Source organism: Leptinotarsa decemlineata, unplaced genomic scaffold (genome assembly GCF_025532065.1).
Source record: "Leptinotarsa decemlineata unplaced genomic scaffold, Ldec_3_MD MMD2_tig00026340_RagTag_RagTag, whole genome shotgun sequence".
Taxonomy (NCBI): domain Eukaryota; kingdom Metazoa; phylum Arthropoda; class Insecta; order Coleoptera; family Chrysomelidae; genus Leptinotarsa; species Leptinotarsa decemlineata.
The window spans coordinates 6,240,464-6,263,375 of record NW_027412694.1 but is presented as its reverse complement, the minus strand read 5'-3'; the positions used below and the strand labels follow the sequence as shown (position 1 = coordinate 6,263,375).

Here is a 22,912-nt window from a genome sequence, read left to right as displayed (position 1 = left end):
AAAAATTCCTGGGAGATGCTCATGCGACAGTTTTTTTGGTCAAAATTCAGCAATTTTGGAACGATCTTTGCTGTCACACGCTTCATGTCCAAAATTTACAAAAAATTGCGTGGCTTGAGCCAATCTATACGCCGATATTCTCAGCAACTTCACTAATAGTGATTCGATGATTCGCCATAACAATTTTCTTCTTTTTCTCAACATTTTCATCGGTTCTTGATGTGCTGAGGCGTCCAGGGCGAGCGTCGTCAGTCACATCTTCTCGAACATTTCTGACGAAGAAGTCGTCATGATAGTGGCCGCATTATTGAATGTAGAAGAGAATAGTCACAAAAAAGAAGGATGTGGGTCCATCCCATTAATCAAAAGAGGGCAAATCTGGAAAAGTTTCATCATCTTTTCAACGACCTGAAAAAAGACGAGGACAAATTTTTCCAGTATTTTCGAATGACTCTAGGCAAATTTTCAGAACTTCTGGATATTCTAGAACCTGCCTTAATAAGCAACTCAATTTTTCCTCTTGTTTGGAAGTGGTTGACAATGTTTCGTGGTGTATTTCATCAGTTCGGACTTCCATTGTCTAATATAATATAAATTGATTTGAAATCCCTCAAAAAAATTTAAAAGATTAACCGAAAATAACAATTTTATTAAACAAAAACTGAAATTACAAAGAAATAACATACAAGCAACAAAAAATGAATAAAATATTGAAATATTAATAAAAACTGAAAATTGAAAAATTAAAAAATATTATGAATTAACAACAAATGAAAAATAAGACTCCAAACCAAGTTACGTCACTGATGAGTCCAAACATGCTCTGCTATTCCGGATTTGCCCGCTGTATGTGTTTCTTGTGCTCAGCAATGTGAACTTTCAATGGCCTCTTAGTTTCACCGATGTATGATTTTCCGCACTCGCAGGGTGTCCGGTAAATGCAATTATTGGAATCGCAGTCCGCCTTTGGTGGCCTGGTTTTTGTAAGGCTGCTACGGATAGTGTTCCCAGATCTGAAGCAATCCTTCTTATCCTTTCCGATAATCCTCTGATGTAGGGAAGTAGGTACAAGTACTGCTTGTGGCGGCTTCTCTTCCTTGTGGAGCTCTTGCTGTCTTCTAGCTAAATCCTGTTCTACCATCACTCTGGAGTAACCATTCCGTTGAAGGTCATTTTTGATGATCCTAGTTCGTTTTCGAGACCTTCCTTTGGATTACAGAGCTCGAAAGCACGGTCTAGTAGAGTCTTGATGATTCCTCTCTTAGTCGATTGATGGTGGATGGATTTCTCGTTCAGGTACTGTCATGTGTGAGTGGGTTTTCGATATACAGATGTTTCCCATTCAGTAACACCACGTAACTTGGTTTGGAATCTTTTAATTTTAATTTTTCATTTGTTGTTAATTCATAATGTTTTTTGATTTTTCAATTTTTTATTAATATTTCAATTTTTTATTTTTTTGGTTATCGCTTGCATGTTATTTCTTTGTAATTTCAGTTTTTGTTTAATAAAATTGATATTTTCGGTTAATCTTTTTAATTTTTTTCAGGGATTTCAAATCAATTTATATTATATTAGACAATGGAAGTCCGAACTGATGAACTACATCAATTTTTCCTCGTCCATTTTCATGGGTACCGTTCAACACCGTGCTGTCAACTGATGGAATAGCAAAACAGAGAGACATAAACTTCCAGGCATGCTTGGACAAGTTGATGCTGGCAAGCGTTGGCCGGCGACGCGCTCACTTGGCCAGTCCGGCACAGCACCTACCGTTATTTGCCGGACAGGATCGAAGAGCTGGAATCCTTTCCGGCGGCGGACGCTCTTGGCTGTGCCGTGCCGAGCTGTGACGGGACGTGCTGTGCTGTGCCGGACAAGTGGGCGGCAAGCTTAAACATGCTAAACAGCGGTAACTGTGATTATATGTTCGATACGAGTGTACCAAAATGAAAAAAATTTAGGAAATCGGTAATCGAATTTACTTAGCCCCCGAAATTTGAACAATCGTTATTTACAAGTGGGCGATATGATTATAGTTCTTTGAATTACCTAAATTATCGAAACTGATAATGTGATGAATATTATTTTGAAAAAATATTTCTGGTTAATTCGAATCTCTGGTATCTTCTATACGACATCGGGTATTAAAGTAATGATCATATCTGTTCAACATATACAGGGTGTAACATAAGTACGTTAAAATGTTCAAGTGACGTATTCCTGAGACAATTTCAAGAAAAAAAGTGTATATGAACTTGTGTCCAAAAATGCTTCGTTTCGGAGATACGGGGTGTTGAAATTTTTTTTTTTATATTTGCACGAAATTCGGTATCCGGGGTTTTTTTGACGTAATTTCGTATTAATTTTCATGTAACATCTAGAGGGCGCTGCGTACACTGTCATTATTTATATCAAATTTCCTTAACTTTTTTGACATTAAACTTTTGGTACTCATCATGAAAAAACCTAATTCCCACACCTTTTCCTAGTAAAAAAGGTACCTCTCCTCAACAACGCTGGAGGTTATCGTTTTCGAGAAATTTACAATTTTCTATATCGATGTATATTACTTTATAGCCAAATTTGATTTCAATAATTTTTGTCACTCTCCGCTTGCAAATTAAGTCAATTAAATCGAGTAGGCTATGAAAGTTTGTTTATAAAAATAGAAGTTAGCTAGCAAATTTTTAACTAATAATTAACAAATTCACAGTTCGGAGCTTATAAAGTGATTTTTTGGTACCATGCCTGACTTTAGGAATGCTGAAATGGCTGATATGGTTTTTGCATACGGCTTGGCTGACGGAAATTCAAGCGAGGCCAGACGCATCTATCAGGAAAGGTATCCCCAACGCGTGACTCCCTGTGCAGCGACATTTGCGAATCTTTTTCGGCGACTTTACGAATCTGGAAGCTTTGAAACAAATTCTGCAGTAGGACGGCCACGCACTACAAGAACTGTAGAGTTGGAGGAGGCGGTTCTCGAAGAAATTAGTGAACATCCAGAGACAAGTACAAGAAAAATTAGTCAAACATGTAACATGACAGTTTACATAATTTTTAAAGGAACAGCAATTATATCCTTATCATATTCAGCGTGTCCAGGCACTTACGCTATGTGATTTCCAACCACGTATCGAATTTGCTCAATGGCTTCAAAGAAAAGTCGAACAAAATCCGCAAATTTTATCGAAAATACTCTTCACAGATGAGGCCAATTTTTCAAGAAATGGTACCATGAACTTCCATAACAACCACATCTGGGCGGAAGATAACCCACATACGATAACGCAAACTCATTTCCAAGATATATTATCTTTTAATAGATGGGTAAGCATAATTGGGGATTATTTAATTGGACCCTATTTTTTCCCCTTACGTTTGAATGGAGGTGCTTACCTACATTTTTTGGAACACAAGCTTCCCCAACTTATGGAAGATGTTCCCATTGGTCTCCGAAATCACTCTTGGTTCATGCACGATGGAGCTCCTGCTCATTTAAGTGTGATAGCAAGAAATTTTTTAGACGTAGCATATCCCCAACGATGGATAGGAAGAGGAGGCACTTGGCCCCCGATGTCACCGTACCTCAATTCCGTCGATTTTTTCTTTTGGGGACACCTAAAATCACTAGTTTGTGCTAGCTCCATTGAAATAGGGAATAGGTGCTGAATTCTTTGATGAGGAGAGCTTGTTGGGGGTCGTCACTTTGAACAGTTGTTGTAATAGTTGTTTTGTTCAATTTTTATATGTTTATTTTCTTAATAAATAACATAGTACTTCTCCGAATTGTTTTTTTACAAACTCCGAAATGTAGCACTTTCTAATTGAATAATTGAACCAGGTAATTCGATAATGCTCAGTTTAGAAGTCTGTACGGGTATACTGCGTATAAAGTTTGATGGAAATAACTGAAATTGCAAAAAACTTATGACAAAAACCTAACATGTTTTGAAAAATTTCAACAATCTGTATTTCGAAAACGAATCATTCTTTGTTAAAAATTTTATAGGAGAAAGTTGTTTGTTTTGATGAGATCCACCACATGCTCAGTTTTTGTAATGTTCTCAGTAACTTTACTGAAAACATTAGCCCTAGGAGCTGAGTAATATGCATCGATATAGAAAATTGTAAATATTTCGAAAACGATCACCTCCAGCGTTGTTGAGGATGTGTACCTTTTTTACTTGGAAAGGTGTGGGAATTAGGTTTTTGATGAGAAGTACCAAAAGCTTACTGTCAAAAAAGTTAGGGCAATTTGTTATTTTCAAAAAGCGAACAAAGAAATTCAATTCCAACACCCCGTATCTCCGAAACGAAGCATTTTCGAAAACAAGTTCATATATACTTTTTTCCTTAAAATTGTCTCAGGAATACGTCACTTGAACATTTTAACGTACTTATGTTACACCCTGTATTTATTTCTGATAATAGTACCAATATGATTATATTCATTTTAATGAATCAAGATTTCTTTGTGTGATCCTCGATCTGAGAAGGGATTTGTTCAGTTTTTCTCTTTGATAGCAGTACTTAGGTACAGTATTGAATTTTTTAAAAGGATCGAGAGAAAAACGACTACCCCTGCTAAGTGGTAAGATCGATTCTATCTGGTCCGTTCATGTTCTCTGACATTATTGGCCTTTTTGTGATTCATTTATTTCTATATAGCGCACTTATATGTTTACTCTACTTCTGAGAGATTTTTTTCATTTTAGGATATTTATGCAGATGACGGATATACAGGGGGGACAACGATTTCCCCTCATGGTGTAATAACCATGCGACTTCGTGAATATATTCGGGTGGATTTATCGTTGGATCGTGCTATTCGCATTTCGAATGCCAAGAATGGTATTGTCCTTGCTCTGAGTGCTAGCGGTAGCTCTTCCGGGCTCATACACCCAAACGGACGAGTATACCAATACGGATCCCGCGTAGAAATAATGGCAAACGACAGTCAAGGAAACGACAAGTACTCCATCATTTGTACTAAATTTCCAATCATTTAAACATTTTTCATTTCAGGTTCGCCAAAATGTGGTACAAAGGTGTCAGTTTCACAAGTATCCAGTGCGCATTGGTTTATTTGGTGGACTCTGCGGGAACGCGTACCACTACGGATTCATTCAATGATCTCACAAGCGATTTCACCCTTAATATATTTTATGAGTGAGTTTTGAATCGATAATTATTATATTGAACATTGTACTTTTAATGCACTGTTTGGAAACTTGGTGTAGTAATGAATATTACTGGAGTTCTATCTTAACACCGAACCGTTATTTTAACACCTCGACACATGTTTCAATCACCAAGTGATCATCTTCAAGATGAAGATTAAAACAGTTTTAATCTTTCTCTTGAAGATGATCATTTAGGATTGAAACATGTGTCGAGGTGTTAAAATTAACAGTTTGGTGTTGGGATAGAACTCCAGTAATATTCATTTGAAATTTTGTTGTGGAAAATTCAATTCCAGTTTCTGAAGGAAGACAATAGTTGAAATAACTAGTCTAAATATGTTTTATGTACAGTGAAGTTTGTTATTATTTCATGTAATAGGGGATAAACTAGTTAGATCGAAGAGATTCTGTGATATTTTGTAGGCTTGCAGTGCGGCGGAAGGGACGAATGTATATATATATATATATATATATATATATATATATATATATATATATATATATATATATATATCACCAGTACTTCATATAACTTTTTTTCCTAAAAGTCTTCGTAACCAAGTTACGGGCCCTCGAAGTTACAAAATGAAAAATGTTTTTCTTTGATAACTTTTCAAGTGAATATTCAAAATCATCCAAATTTTGGTAATTGACTAAACAAATGAATTCCGTCGATGAGCTTTCATGCAGGAGTCAGTTGTTTTGCTACAAAGTCAGGAACGGACTACCCCCGATGGTCCACACCCCAAAACTTTGAAATGACAGATATTTTTCAATATTTTTCAACAAAATAAGGTTATTTGGACAATTTTATGAATAAAAGTACTCGTGTGGAAAGTCGATCGGAGCAACGAGTCTTGATAAAAATGTAGTTCTACTCGACGACATCAAACCCGCTCGTCCACCATTATTTGAAATGAATAATTTATCAAAGCAGAAATAATAATGATAACGTTAATTCAACAACATTTATAACAGGAATAATACAAAGTATGCTAAAATGAAGTCGTAAACAAAAAGTACAGTACCTATATGGAAGTTTAAGTCACAATTGTGATAGCAGATATTTTTCCAAAAGAAATATCAAGTTCTGTAGATTCGTGGTGTTTTTAAACTAACAAGCTACTTTACTATGAAATATCGAATTCATTCCATATTTTGTATGTACATAATACGTTTGGAATAATCACGTTTCGTGTTGATCAGTTATCTGAATCTCATGAAACTCAACATTCGAATGTTTCAAATTCTTCTTCACAGCTAAACTGTTGAGGAGTTTCACTGATAATTATAATTTTATGAGAGAAATTCTTCAACACGAATCTAAATTTAGCTTAAAAAACGCACATCGGAAAAAATATTTACTATACTAATAAAAAGCAAACGAATGAACTACAAAAACGGCTGCACATGATCAGGTGAAAAATATCCAGGGAATAATTATGTTCCATTTCTTTCACAGATGTTGACAAAAAAACCTTTTAGAAAGTTTTGATAAAAAATGAGAAACTGGAATGCGATTTTGTTTTGTTGAGTGGTGCGTTGTCATATGACTATCATTGTATTGTCAATATTCTATAGGATATTTTGAATTTTTTTGATATGGCCGAACAGTTTACATTCAATGAATATGCAGATATGCATGTATTTCATGGACGAGCATTTTGTAATGCTGCAGAAGCTCGTCGTCTGTATTCCGAGCATTTTCCCAATCGAACGGTACCGTCAAGAGAAACATTCGAGCGTGTCGATCGCAGCTTGAGGGAGACAGGTATGTAATAATTGATAATTAATTTGAGCACGTTGTTTTATTTCGATATTATTGTAGGTACAGTTTTGCCAAAACGAGGTGGTGAGGGCGCTCCTAGGACTGTACGTACCGTTGTATTGGAGGAAAATATTTTGGATGCCGTCGCTGATGATCCTTCAATGAGCATCAGAAATCTATCAGAACAGTTCCATACATCCAAGTCCACTATTCATAGAATAATTAGGGAACAAATGCTCCACCCATTTCACATCCAGAAGGTACATGCCATGACAGCTCAAGATTTTCCAGCACGACTGGAATATGCCAATTGGTTCATGGATAGGTGAAGAGAGGATATGACTTTTGTTAATCGAGTTTTATTCACTGATGAAGCAGGTTTCAGTAGAGATGGAGTTATCAACTCTCATAATCTCCATATATGGGCCGAAGAAAATCCCCATGGGATATTGCAAACCAAACACCAACGGAAATTCAACGTGAATGTTTGGGCTGGTATCATAGGAAACCATCTTATAGGATCATTCGTTCTACAGGACCGATTGAATGGAGAATGTTATTTGGAGTTCATTCAGAACGATTTGAATGGACTTTTGGAACATGTTCCATTGCAAACCCGAAGAGATATGTGGTTTATGCATGATGGCGCTCCTCCTCATTTTAGTTTGATTGTGCGTGACCATCTGAACCATATTTTCCACAATAAATAGATTGGTAGAGGTGGGCCATATTCATGGCCATCGCGGTCTCCGGATTTAAATCCATTGGATTTCTTTCTGTGGGGGCATCTAAAAAGCCTTGTTTACGCTACACCTATTCACACAAGAGATGCATTGTTGAATAGAATAACATTACATTGTGAAGCCATACGAAACGACCCTGGAATGCTATTTCAAGTACAGAGAGGGTGTCTTCGCAGACTAAGAAAATGTATAGATAGAGAAGGTGGTCATATCGAGCAGTTTCTGTAGCGGATTTTTCATTTCTGTTTGCTCTTGAGGCTCTTGAGTTTCGTTAGTTAAACGTGTTTGCATTATAAAAATTCGTTATGAACATTTTACCTATCATTTTCATTTTCCTTAAAAACTAATATTTTCGAATAATGGTAGACATCTCAGGATAAATAATCATTTATTCTGAGATAATTATTCATTTCAAATAATGGTGGACGAGCGGGTTTGATGTCGTCGAGTAGAACTACATTTTTATCAAGACTCGTTGCTCCGATCGACTTTCCACACGAATACTTTTATTCATAGAATTGTCCAAGTAACCTTATTTTGTTGAAAAATATTGAAAAATATCTGTCATTTCAAAGTTTTGGGGTGTGGACCATCGGGAGTAGTCCGTTCCTGACTTTGTAGCAAAACAACTGACTCCTGCATGAAAGCTCATCGACGGAATTCATTTGTTTAGTCAATTACCAAAATTTGGATGATTTTGGATATTCACTTGAAAAGTTATCAAAGAAAAACATTTTTCATTTTGTAACTTCGAGGGCCCGTAACTTGGTTACGAAGACTTTTAGGAAAAAAAGTTATATGAAGTACTGGTGATATTTTGACCCCATCTATACATTCCCGAGAGGAAAAGAGGAAGTCCAGGGACACCCTGTATATAAAATCTAGAAAGGTTAATGCAGTCAAGCTGCTGGAAAATAATTCCATGAAAATCAAAAAATGAATAGATAAGTACTTTTTGATCATCCCCATATTGATTTCAATTTAAGAGCCACCGGTAGACAGCTGTTTCAGCCTATTGGGCATCGTCAGTACCGGGCAGGCGGTCCTCGATTGAAGACAAAATGAGAAAAACCAAGAAAGTACTTGATAAAAATAGCGAAACATAAGTGGAATCACCTATTGGTGTGACACCCAAGTCAACTTGCCAAGTTTTTATGTCGGTTGATTGGTCAAACCACCAACACTGACATAAAAACTTGGCAAGTTGACTTGGGTGTCACACTAATAGGTGGTTCTACTTATGTATCGCTTGCATTTACGCAGCTATTTTCATCAAGTACTTTCTTGGTTTTTTTCATTTTGTCTTCAATCGAGGACCGCCTGCCCGGTACTGACGATGCCCAATTGGCTGAAACAGCTGTATACCGGTGGCTCTTAAATTGAAATCAATATGGGGATGATCAAAAAGTACTTATCTATATATATATATATATATATATATATATATATATATATATATATATATATATATATATATATGAGATATAGAGATGATGATTTTATCGAGTGTGTATGATATAAATCAAAAGGGGCCAATGCGTGTACAGAACACGTGTTTCTGGCTATTGGCCTCATCAGCGCGGTGCAGCCAATGGGGAATGTTCCTCAATTTGGGTTATTACAGCAAATGCAAGTTTGAACAAAATAAAGTTGAGTTTAATTCATGAGTTTTTCAAATTCACTTTTAATTTTTAAAGGTATTTGTTTCTAATTCACATATTGGCAACAGCGCCTATATCAAGTTGAAATAATTTATACGTACCTAGTAATCCTACTTTAAAAAAGGGAAATTATCTTCATAAATCAACAATTGAGGCAAACTATAAATTATAGTTCAATACCATCTCCACAAGCTACATAAACAATAGTTGTTTTGTTATTTATTTATATACAGGAAGATATGCTAGGTGCACAAAATGCCATATATCACAGAGTGTCTCGGAACTCAGAACATAAGTGAACAGAACAGCACGCCTCTGAAATATGTCATCTTTGTTTGTCTCATACAGGTAACAGATTCATTGTCCTTCATTAGCTATAGCCGATGTTGCCAAATGGTGAAATAGAAACGAATCGCTTCAAATGTTGAATGCATTATTTCATTCCTCTTTTTTGAGTATTTAAATAATTTTTTAAAGAAAAAGGTTGAAATGGTAAGTTTGAAATGCGTTGTTTTAGAGCTCTTTCATGAAAACTGCTTGATTTTCGTCAGGAGGAACATTCCTCATTGCAAAGATGGACAACAACTGATTACCAAAGATGAAAAACATCACATATGCACGGTTTCACCAACAGGAGCTAACCGCACATTTGATGAGGCCAATAGCCAGAAACACGTGTCCGCGGTCCCCCATTTTTTGAGTGTTCTGTCCACGAATTTTCCCCTTTTGATTTATAAGTATATATATATATATATATATATATATATATATATATATATATATATATATATATATATATATATATCCGCATGAAATTTACAATAGAACTAGAAACCAATAATTTGATAAACTTTTTAGACCTTACAATTACAAAAATCGACAGCGAACACCATTTCGAAATTTAACCACAAACCAACTCATACAAATATGACTATCAATAACCATTCTAATCACCCTCATGAACATAAATTACAGCCTACCGCATAGCATAACAAAATGAAGAGACTACTTTTGTTTGATGGTGATTGACAATGTTTCATGATGAATTTCATTAGTCTCGACTTCCATTGCCTGATACTATATAAAATTACTTGAAATCCCTGAAAGAACTAATAAAAAAGAAGAGTTAAAAAAGAATAGCTGAAAATAACAATTATAGAGTAAAAATAGAACAATGGAACAAAAAATAAAAATAAAAATGAAAATAAAAAATTAGTAGATTCACTTATTTCACCTGAAGTAACTTGGCTTGGAATCTCCTAATTATTTATTTTATATTTAAATTTTTTTTCAATTGTTCAATTTTTACTTGTATTTTATTTCACTGTTATTTCATTTTAGGTTTTTTTTTTGCTTAATATAATTGTTATTTTCAGCTATTATTTTTTAATTCTTCTTTTTTATTAGTTCTTTCAGGGATTTCAAATCATTTTATATAGTATCAGGCAATGGAAGTCCGAACTAATGAAATTCAAAGAGATTACTGACGAAAGAGAACATTAACATATTGGGTAGACATATATAGAACAACAAGTCAAAAATGGACAAAGATAAATCAGGGGGATACAAAGTAACATGTGGATCGTGCTCAAAAGTTTATATACTACAAGATATTTCAAATCAAAAATCTTTGAAAATAAAACAAGTTTTGAGCTAAAGAAAACTGATTCCACCTATGCTTGCCACCATTTAGAGAATAACCACGATTTCAACATGGACTACGACATATAACATATAGAAAATAAAGTATAAAAATTAAACCTGCTAGAATCTCTAAAAATCAATAGACGCAGATTATCAAACTCTTTTAAACGACCAATATTATTAATAAACCATCATTATTGTCCTTTTTTTCATAAAATGTCAATAATTAACATGTTTATAAATTAACTGTTTTCCTAGAAGTAATATTGTACTGATCGTACCTTCAAAATCTACCTGTTTTGCTAGAATCTATCATGTATCTAATAAGTTTTGTCATTACCTACTGTCATATAAAATATAATGTAGAATAGTTTGAAGTACTAGTCTAACTGATGAAGCTACCGTGTAGCGAAACGAATCTCAAATTAATTTTGTGAAAATTCTATAATTATCATCATGAATGATATTCTTTATTGTAATTTTCATTTATTGTAAAAATAGTTTACTTACGTACCTTCTGTTATCCAGGACTTGCGAGGGCGGGCTCCAAGCCAGTTTTCTGCGCAGGGTCATTCTCATCGCTGTCGAATATCTACTTTGAAGATCAAATTGTTTTAGTCTATTTCAAAAGAGTGTAGAGTAATAAATCATGAAGTGTCATAAAATTTGCCTGAATTTCGTTGTCGTCCATGGGCGTAGGCAAATCTTAGGATTATTAAACTTAATAATTAATGTAAATTAAAAATTACAGACATAGATAATAATAAAAGGCCATTTTTGGGAAGTAATTTGGTCTAAAACTAAGTACCTACATGTATTTAGGTAAGTAAAATTTCTTAAAAAAAGATTAAGATTAATTTTAGTGGTTCTTGTAAACTTATTTAATATGCAATTTGGGTTCATATACTTGAGCATGATTTCTCAAAAAAGGGTTAACACTTAGTTCCGAGGTGCCATGTCATTATAATAATCCCTTTTTGACCCTGCCCACCAATCATGCAATACCTATTAAACCCAGGTAATTAAGAAAAAGGGTTTAAATATATTGTAATGGTGTCTTAAACATTCGAGTTATAATAGTAATTGTTACTACACCAATTAAACGTACAGTGATATTGTGATATAGAAATAGTGAAAAAGTTATAAAATGGGGACATTTACTCCAAAGAAAAGAAGTGTAAAAAATTCTCCGCTATCTGTTTGCGAAAAAGTTATAATTTTAAATGTATATGATTGCATAAAACACGATCACCCTAGTTTGTCTGTGCAAGAAAGTGTTGAGCGATGTGCCCGAATGACTGGAATTGGACAGTCCACGATTTTTAAATCATTGCGAGAAAAAAAGATATCAGGCCAGGTAAGTCCATGCAAGAGAAAATCAGGAAGACCAATAAAAATCTTAGATGAAGACACCAAATGTGACATTCGAAGAAAAGTTCATTCGTTTTATTTTAAAAAGGAAATACCCACTCTTGAAAAAATATTTATCGAGATAAGCCAAGATAACGATATTCCTTTGATATCCAGAAAACTTTTATGGAAAACTTTAAAAAGTATGAATTTTGCCTGGGAAAAGCACAATCGAAAGGCACTATTACTGGAAAGTGATGAAATTGTTTGCTGGAGACGAAAATATTTGACAACTATAAAGCAGTACCGCAGAGAGCAAAAGAAAATTTTTTATCTTGATGAGACGTGGATAAAGGAAGGCTATATAGTCAAAAAAATGTGGCAAGATAAAAATATAACAAGTTCTCGCCAAGCTTTCATAGAAGGCCTTTCGACGGGTATTAAAGTGCCTTCGGGAAAAGGGATAATGCAAGCTACCATTCAAGGCGCTTAGAGAAGGTACCAACTTCAGCTTGGAGAAAGCAAGAAATTATTAACTGGCTGTCAAATAAAGGTATTCAGTTTGAGACGAATTCAGTAAAGAAGGAACTACTAGCCATAGTAAAACAACATAAATCTCGCTTCATGAAATATGCCGTAGAAGATGTAGCAGAAAAGTATAAAGTAACTGTGCTGCGCCTACCGCCATATCATTGCGAATTAAATCCTATAGAACTTATATGGGCACAAGTTAAAGGATATGTTGCAAGGCACAATACCACATTTAAAATGAAAGATGTCAAGGTATTGTTTGATCAAGCCATTATGGAAATCACATCAGAAAACTGGCAAAAAGCAATCCAGCATGTTTTAAAAGAGGAAGATAAAATGTGGGAACTGGACAACTTGGTCGATCAGGTGGTTGACCCTATAATTATAACACCAGGGGATGATGACAGTTCTTCGGATGAAGACTATACTGATGTAGAATAATTTAATTGAATTGTAAATATACTGTAGCGGGATAAGCAATCTGGACAGAGACCAGTGTATCAGTGACAGTGACACTTTTGCTTAGGTTAGGGTTTAGAATTAAGGGTAGTCTGAATAATTATTTTCTCGGAAGGTTCTCGAAAATTGTACCTAGTAATCTCTAGAACATTCAATTAGGGTATAAATAGAGTGTTGTTAAACGTTAAGGGAAGTTCACAGTTTTAGTATTGTTCAAGTGTCAAATTGTAATAACGTATCCAGTAAAGTTCTTGTCGTTTTTGTGAATAAATTGATTTAAAGTCCCCACAAGTGTTTCAATACGTAAAGTTCGTTCGTGTGTGTTTGTGAGTATTTCCCGATTTCGGTTCGTATATATTTTATTGTTACATTTTATATTTTTTTAATAACACTGTTCTGCTGTATTAAATTTTTATTTCCTTTAATATAATTTTTATGAATGCATATTCTTTTGGCAATTATCCCACTAGCGCGCCTCTGGCTCAGTATTTATCCGTCGATAACAATGGACAAATCCCTTAAAACAGGGTGATACCTACCTGCTCTTTATGAAACGACATAATTTTGCAATGCGGACTAGGGAAGTGACAGAATTTATTGACGGATCACCCTGTAGCGCTTTTGAATACTTAATGAGATTTTATTACTCTACACTCTTTTGAAATAGACTATAATTCAGTAGATCTCTGAAAACACTCTAGGCTCTTGTTTTTTTCAGTGCTATGAATCGTTCATATCGCAATCAATTCAAGTTTTTGGCGGTTATATACAGTAAACTGTGAGAATACAACACAATAATTAGAAATACTTCTTCACCAGGTCCTTCAGTTATCAAAGCTTCAGATGCTGCATGTAACTTCTGATAGTTATTAAAAATTTAGCTGAAATATTTTTTTAATTCAAAAGTGGATGTAGAATCACATCAAGTGAATGCATGGAGGCATCCGACTTGAGAACTTTGGAATCTTAAATACGGACCTGTAATTTTTGCAACAATTTTTTGATCGGTAATGTTTACACAGGGCTATTCAAATTCGTTTCTGTACATGGAGATCTCGTAAACCGTAAACGATAAGAGATAGAATGTCGGTTGAATTGTGGCAAAGTTGCGTATTTTAGAGATCTATTCAATGATGTGAAAAAATCGAATATAGCTTTTTTGGTTCTAGAGATATACAGGAAAAACCAAAAAATCCCAAATTCTTTTTTTGCCTATATTTTTTTTATTCGCAGACATATTGAAAATCTGTCCACATTTTGCTGTTGGCACTTGATGTGGGCTATCAGAATATGTCCATAATTTTTTATACAGGGTGTCATCTGACTTGGGCCACCCTCATCTTTGAATTTTCAAATACGGACCTGTATTTTTTGTTGTAGTTTTTGTTTCGTCGACGTTCACTTCATACTGAGGAATCAAATTCAATTTTATAATTCGAGATGTTTAGGTATTATTTGATTATAATTGTGTGAATTATTCCCTTTCAAATTACGGCCCTGGAAATTGGTTGACTGAGTTGAATAAAAAAATAATAGCAACTTTCACGTCTCCCTAAGTACCGTAGAGTTTTTCGAGAGTTTTTTTTCATTTTTAGGTACCTATTCATATTTTTTCATATTTCCATTGGTCTGAGCGTTTTCTACAATGAACTTCGAATAAGTAAACTGTTATATATTATAATGAAATAAAACGCTTCCGGCTCACAACTATACATATATTCCTAATTCCAAAACCAAACCACAACTGAACTCCGTTTCACACGAGTCGGTAGCTCATGTAAAAAAATGTACAATAAAAACCTTCATTTTTATACATGATCCGATATCAAACATATCTACGTCAAAAATAAATGTATTTTAATACGCAGAAAAGAAATGATAGCAATAATAACATCCGAAACGAACACTATAATTGAAATGAAGTAATTTATATACACAAAAAAATTAATGGCGCATTAAATGTTCGAATTGGAGTCCATCCATTTCGAGACTTTTTTGAACTTGGTTTTTCATATTATGTATTGCCCTTAATACACTTATTTGCTGCATTGTTGTGAAATCATTCAAAATCCTCAATCTCGAGTATTCCACATTTTCTATCTCTCTGCCAGCGTAAATCCTATTTTTCAATGTCCCCCATAGAAAATAGTCCAAAATAGTAAGATCTGGTGATCTTGCAGGCCATCTTATTGGCCCATTATTTGACTCGAAATGGAAGGACTCCAATTCGAACATTTATTGCAGCATTGATTTTTTTATATAAATTACTTCATTTGAATTTTCATTACAATTATAGTGTTCGTTTCGGATGTTATTATTGCTATCATTTCTTTTTCTGCTCATCAAAACAAATATAATATATTTTTGTTGTAGATATGTTTCAGATAATCATAAAAGGTTTTCTTATTCGAAGTTCATTGTAGAAAACGCTCAGAACAATGGAAATATGAAAAAATATGAATAGGTACCTGTAAATAAAAAAAAGTCTCTAAAAACTCTACGATACATAGGGAGACGTGAAAGTTGCTATTGTGTTTTTATTTAACTCAGTCAACCAATTTCCAGGGCCGTAATATAAAAGGGAATAATTCACACAATTATAATCAAATACTACCGAAACATCCCGGAATATAAAATAAAATTTAATTTCTAAGTATGAAGTGTACGTCTACGATCCAAAACTACAACAGAAAATACAGGTTCGTATTCAAAAATTCGAAGATGGGGGTGGCCCAAGTTAGATGACACCCTATATAAAAGATTCATGGACATATTCTGATAGCCCACATCAAGTGCCAATAGCAAAATGTTGACAGATTTTCAATATATCTGCGAATGAAGAACCAAAAGAGCTAAATTTGATTTTTTACATCATTGAATAGGTCTCTAAAATATGCAACTCTACCACAATTTAACCGACACTCTATCTCTTATCGTTTACGAGATTCCCATGTACAGAAACGAATTTGAATAGCCCTGTATAATATCGTGACATTAAAATTGTTTTGGCATTCTCGAGAGTTTCAGTTATTTGATCATCAAGTAATCAATTATTTGCGGTGCTTATAATCACCCAAATGGATGATATTCTTACTTTCTAACTGCTGATTCTCAAAGAAATGGAGAGAGGTCTATGCCTAATTTTATCAAGCTAGTCCTTTATAGACAGTTCTGATCAACAATGCATTTGTGGTTCATCCTAGTATCACTGATGAGACTAATATCGCAAACTGATGTTGTAACATAAATGCTTTGTTTTTGGACTTGGGTTTAACCATTGAAAAATATGAACTTGTGTTGATTTAGTCCTGTAAATGGATTCATTTTTCCTGATTTGACACTTGTATGAAGTTCCTAAAAATTTTGAATATTATTCGAAAAAATCACCATGATTACATCTCATTTTCATCATCTTCGAGTTTTCAGTTTTTTGAAAAATAAAGCTTTATGACTTTATAATAAATGTGGAAAATTTCCAAAGAAAAGAAGACTGAAAATAATTACTTCTTTATAAAGATATGTAAATAATGAAGAAACGTTTCTTTTATATATAAACTAGAGGAAAAAACTCTTTTGATATGACTTTATTCACATGAACATCTTTTTCCCATCCAGTTTGTACTACAAACATTCGTTATGGAATGACCCTACAACTATGTATCATAAAAAGGTTAAGGAAACTCTTAAAATAATATAAATGGTTGTGAATGGAAAGAATAAATGTAGAGCATTGATCATGAATCCACAACCACCAAAACTGTATTCTCTTATTAAATTACACAAAACCAATTTCCCGATTAGACCTGTGGTGTCGTTTTTAACGGTACCTACCGTAAAAATATCAGAAATCCTTATGAAATTGATTCAAACCTATACCAATTTCAAGCTGAGATTCAGTACAATTAATTCTTATCAATTAGTGAATAATATTAAAAACGTAATTTTTCCTGATAACGCAAAGTTATCGAAAATTTATTTCCCAGTATTCCGCCAATTGAAACAATTGGACTGGTTGAGCGTCTCTTGGACAAAAACCACGGGAATCCACTGATAAAACAGGAAATTTTAGATTTACTTACTATTTGTCTATCCCAAAATTATTTCCAGTTTGACGAAAAATTTTATTCATGCAGTGAAGGACTAATAATGGGGAACCCTTTGAGTCCTTTGCTGGCTGAAATTTTTACGGATAACATAGAGTATGAAATCCATAATAATCAGTTAACTAACAGTTTCTTGTACTGGTACAGATACGTAGATGATATCTTAGTTTTTTTTATTAGTACAGGCAATTAGGCAAGTTCGTTGATGATGTCAATTCCATCCAACCACTGAGATGGAAGTAAATAATTCAATAAATTACCTGGACTTAATTATCACGAAATATAACAATAAACATGAATTTGCAATTTTCCACAAACCATCTTACAAGGACATTATGATACATAATTCCTCCACACACCCTTACCAGCAGAAAGTTGCTGCATTCAATAGTATGTTTCACAGACTGTCTGAGAGTAATTTCCAGAGAGAGCTGAGTTTGATCAACAAACAAATTGCGGTCAACAACAGTTATAAGGTAGATATTATAGACTCAATTCTTTCCAATAAACTTCAAAAGCAGGTCTACCCACATTCGAGATTCAGTTATAGGAAGTATATTGTCATATTTGGGTGAACTAACCAATAATATTGCCCGTTTTTAGAAGAAAGAATGTGTAAACGTAGCTTACAGAACGAATAATAGTCTGAGTGAATTGATTAAAAACTATAAAAACAAACATTCGGTGTCGGATAGATCAGAGATATATAAGCTAACTTGTGGCTCTTGCCCAAAACTGTATATTGGCCAAACAAAAAGAAGATTTTTTCAAAGAATTAAAGAAAACAGTAGTAGTTTTTTAAATAGAAAGACCAATTCCACATTTGCAAACCATCTTTTAGCAGAAGGACATGAGGTCAATCATAAATACGACTTGTTACATTTAGAAGAGAAAAGATTTAGATTCAATCTTTTAGAATGTTTAGAAATCAATAGAATCACGAATTAGGTTAATTTACTGAATGACCAATTAGAATTGAATAACTCCCCGTTACTAAATATTTTTTCAAAGGTGGATACTGGGACATAAGCTCAGTTAATTTAATTCATTACAAACTCAGGTACTTCAAATTGTAAAATTATGTATATTTAGCATTGAATATGTCTTCACTAACTATAGACGCGCCCGATGAAGCTATTGTATGGCGAAACACGTGTTGCATTTTTGTAAAACTGTGTAGTGAAACACGAAGTGTTTTTTGTACAACTATCATTAAAAGTGACATTTTTGATGGTAGTCAATAGTATTAAAAGATGATGTTTACAAAGTAGCGTGTTAAAAATATTTCTAACACTAGTGTTAAAAGTACTTTTAACACGATTTTTTTCGACTAAATAGCAATGAATAAAATATAGGTAATTATTCAATTTTCAAGGAAGTTTTATTATGACCAATGGAAATAGATACAATTAAATTCTGTTACAAATGTATTATATACATTAATTACATTATTATTATTTATGAACATTAATATGAAAAGTACAGTTAGAAGAACTGCTGTAATCAATACCTTGCGATGTTGAAGAGCCTTGTAATATATTTGATCTATCTGAGTTGACAATTTCATGGGTATAAACATTCAATTCTTGATGTGAAGAGGACAATGCTGTAACTCTGGAGCTAGCTATTGGGATTATTTTTTCAGCAATAGCCTTTTTATAAGAAATATATTGATCAGCTACTGTTGTAGACTTCCATCCTCCGTGCTTCTTAATATCCATTATATTTGCTCCCGATTCTGCTAGCAAAGAAGCAGAAGACCTTCTGAAACAGTGACCTGTATATTCCTTTGGTTCCGCGGGAGGTTCAGAAACTCAGCAATGGTAGAGGGCATTTTCCCAAACGTGTTTATACCAACTGGGTTGGCACTGTTTTGAGTATTTCAGAAAAAACGTTGATGATTGATAACAGAAGGGCGTATTGCAACGTGTTTATTAAAATAGTCAATGTTTTTTCCAACAATGCAAAAGGAACGACCTATTTTCGTTTTTGTATTTGGAATTTGAACAATCAATGATTTATTCAATCATTTATTCTTCTATTAATAAATAGCACAGCTCTTCACGCTGGTAGGCTCCATATATTCCGAAAATACTAGCAACTTTTATCATCAAATATTTTTTATCTGGCGCCTCATTTATAAACCTCTGGACTTGTTCAAACGTAAGAGTTTTTGATTTTTTGGACCTATAACTTTCATTTTTCCACTTTAAGAATGCTATTAACTTGAGATATTTGCTAGTATTAACACCATTTTAACGAGCACACTCAACTTTATCATTGACGTGTTTAAAAGTCTACACCAGCAAAGAAAATTAGAATATGCAATGTCGTACTGCTGGGCCGATTTTTTTGGTAACAATTCAGTGGAAGCTCTTTTTGCTGCCTCTTCAATATTTTCACGAAAACACAATTCCTCACTATTGTTCTTCATTATGCAAGACATTAAACACCAGCAAGAACTTCAAATGTGACTTTAAATAAAACGCGTGAGCTGTAAATAATACTGTTTGTCGGTAATCAGGTGGTAACCTGACACGGCTACTTCACAGCAAATGCGATAACATGAAAATAATTAACTGACAAAAGATGTCAAAATGTGTTTTATAGAAATATTAAATGTATCTATTTTATTATGAAAACAGGACAGTTGTACAAAAAACTTTGTATGATATTTGTGTTAAAAGTAAGTTTTATTTTCTTCGTGAAATTGCTCAACTCGCTACGCTTGTTTCGCAAACTTTTTCACTCACAAAATAAAACCTTACTTTTAACACCCATATCATAAATAGCTATTTTGAATACTTCAGAAATAATCTTGAAGTTAGATTGATGTGTGTAGACCTTAATACGTGGTAGAAAATCATCATGAAAAATCAGAATTGAAACTTACTATGCTTTTATACCACTTTTATTGTATTTGTTTGAAAATATCCTCGCAGGACGAAACTGCAGCAACGTTAGTTACAATTGAAAGTGGCATAAAAACATAGGAAGTTTTAATTATCATTTTTCATGAATCTTGAAGTTGGTAGAGAATAATAACTAGCCGTATTTGCTCTGTATTTGTCAAATTGAAGGCCTCGATATTCATCTTAATTTTTTTAAGGGATTCTCCCTATTCTTACCTGGATAACCCGAGTACAAGCCATACTACACACCTCGTGAATGAGGCAATGACTATTTTACAAGCTACCAATTGCTGGATGACCGAAGATGGAACTACAAACTGGATTATCAACAATGTTAGAATCTCTCAAACTGCAGATGGACTTGTCAGGTGAGGAACCATGAATATTTTAATTTCAGAACTCTGAATTTTACATCATCCTCAGGGTTGGAAGAAACAGTAATAAATTCTCTTTGAGAACCTCGCCGACCAATGGATCTGCGTCTGTGTCTTCCCCCTACATGCACTGCACAGGTTCTATGGGCCAGACACGCCATCTTTTCGTGAGACGTGGTGAACGCCGTATGCATTATGATGGGTCTACATTCATAGTTCGTAATGCTGGCCATTCTGCTGGTTTCGATGAGAAACACCAATTGAAAGTTTACTAATTATTTCTTATGTTGAATGACTGGTTAGTGTTCGGGTGTTTCCAGTCATAATTTTTGTTGTGTTGTTTTTTCGAGTATTATGTTACAGTATCTTTTTCGTCCAATGAACCCTCCAAATTCCAATGAAATGGTTACATACATATGATATTGGGTGCACTATTAGGTAGGGATACCTTCACTAGTAATGGATTCAAGATTCTTCGGAAAACTCATTACTGCAAAATATTATGTTTTTGAACATACTTGTACCTATACAAGCAGAAAAGATGGGTGATATTTCGAAATGATTCAATAACAACATCGTCAAAAAAGGCACATTTTAAATTCATAGATTTTGAATATTCCAGCTTGTCAAAGTTAAATAAGCGGGAAAGCAATGTTCAAACATTATATGAGTGAATTGATAATTTTCATATTTTCGAAGATATGTTTTGTTGAAGCTCTGAAAACCTGACATGGAAATTGCATAGAGTTCAAATTGTTCAGATCTTCGATAATTTAATTCAACTCAATGATTTTAATACCTTGTCGGGTTCATCAATTACTTCTTTTCAAGAGAGGACAGCAAAAGAAAACAAAAGTGGTCAATAGTAACAACAAAATAACAATTTCCGATACAAAGTGTTTTGAGACATCGTTAGCATTTTTACTATCAATTAACTATTAGATTGATTTTTATTAATGATATGAAAATAATGGAACCGAAAACGATGGCATTTTAGTTTTACAAGAGTACGATAGTGTAACATCAATAATTTAAAAATTATGTATGGAGTTTGGAAGCGAAGTAGTAGCTTATTTCGACTGTGATAATGTGAACGAGTGTAATAATGTCATGAAATGAATATGTAAACCTCCAAGCAAGTATGAGAAAAATAAAGTGGTAAAAGTTGATTTCGTTTTTTCTTCCAACCGTTCATTAATTTGGTATTTTCAATCAAAATATTTCAATTTTCACAGTGGAACATAAAAAACATGTATATAAAAAACATGTATATAACTCATTATATGACATATAATGAGTTATTTCTGTATTTTTTGAAAAATCAATTGAGAAATCAATCAGTTTAGTGAAATCACAAATATTAATTCTTTTTCACCACCATGTTATATTAGTGAGATTTAAAGTGCTTGTATGTCGTCAGTTAGGAATATAAACAGGCTGATCGTTATCATTCAAATTGGCAAACTTATTCTGTTGAAAAAACAATAACAAAAAATAATTAGTATCATTAGTGCATACCGTGTTAGGAATCACACGTTAAAAGGTAAGACCTCGTTAGTCCTTAGCTCGCACAAGTTTCTCAACTTCTGAGAGTTGTCGTTCGTATGGGGGCGACAGCTGATTAACGGAAAAAAAAATTTTTAAACAGATTTTCATAAAATACTGCTTTCACTATTTTTCAAAATAGTAGGGAAGTTCACATATTTTCCTAACTCCGTTTGGTAAGGATTTGTTATATTTTTTAGTGGCTTGGATTATCATTTTGATATTTAATTGAGTTATTACGATAAAATCACTTCCAATGCTTCAGAATATGTAGGTTACTTTGGATATATGTGTAGATACGTTTCACAAATTCATAGCCGAAATAACTCATTCATTGTTCTACGGTTGAATAAGAATCGAGCACGTGAATTTTTGTTTAAACATTATTGATCCACGAAAATTATTGCGTATAACACAACTAATAGTCTCAGTTGTGTCATTTTCCGTTATTTATTGTTATTCAATTTGATTACATATTTGTCATCATGAAACTGCCACCTGCCACCATACAGTACCAAGTGAACGTGAGATATAGCCAATTACATCTGGTCATCTAAATTTTCATTTTAAATAGGTTTCTTTACGTACCTGTACCTGTACCTGTATAAAAAATTGCTGTATGTTTTGTCCTGT

The 22,912-nt window shown here is 33.6% G+C and overlaps 1 protein-coding gene across 2 annotated transcripts in view; it reads left to right on the top strand.

Moving 5' to 3' along the window:
• LOC111516587 (uncharacterized) overlaps positions 1-21,903 on the top strand; it is a 36,986-nt gene extending 15,083 nt beyond the window's left edge. For both annotated transcript variants that reach the window (XM_074183596.1, XM_074183595.1), the window contains exons 3-6: positions 4,722-4,978; positions 5,032-5,175; positions 20,558-20,728; positions 20,784-21,903. In XM_074183596.1, coding sequence (XP_074039697.1) covers positions 4,722-4,978; positions 5,032-5,175; positions 20,558-20,728; positions 20,784-21,009 — 798 coding nt within the window. In that variant the 3' untranslated portion in view covers positions 21,010-21,903. The remainder of the gene's footprint in view (positions 1-4,721; positions 4,979-5,031; positions 5,176-20,557; positions 20,729-20,783) is intronic.
• The last annotated feature ends 1,009 nt before the right edge of the window (positions 21,904-22,912 follow it).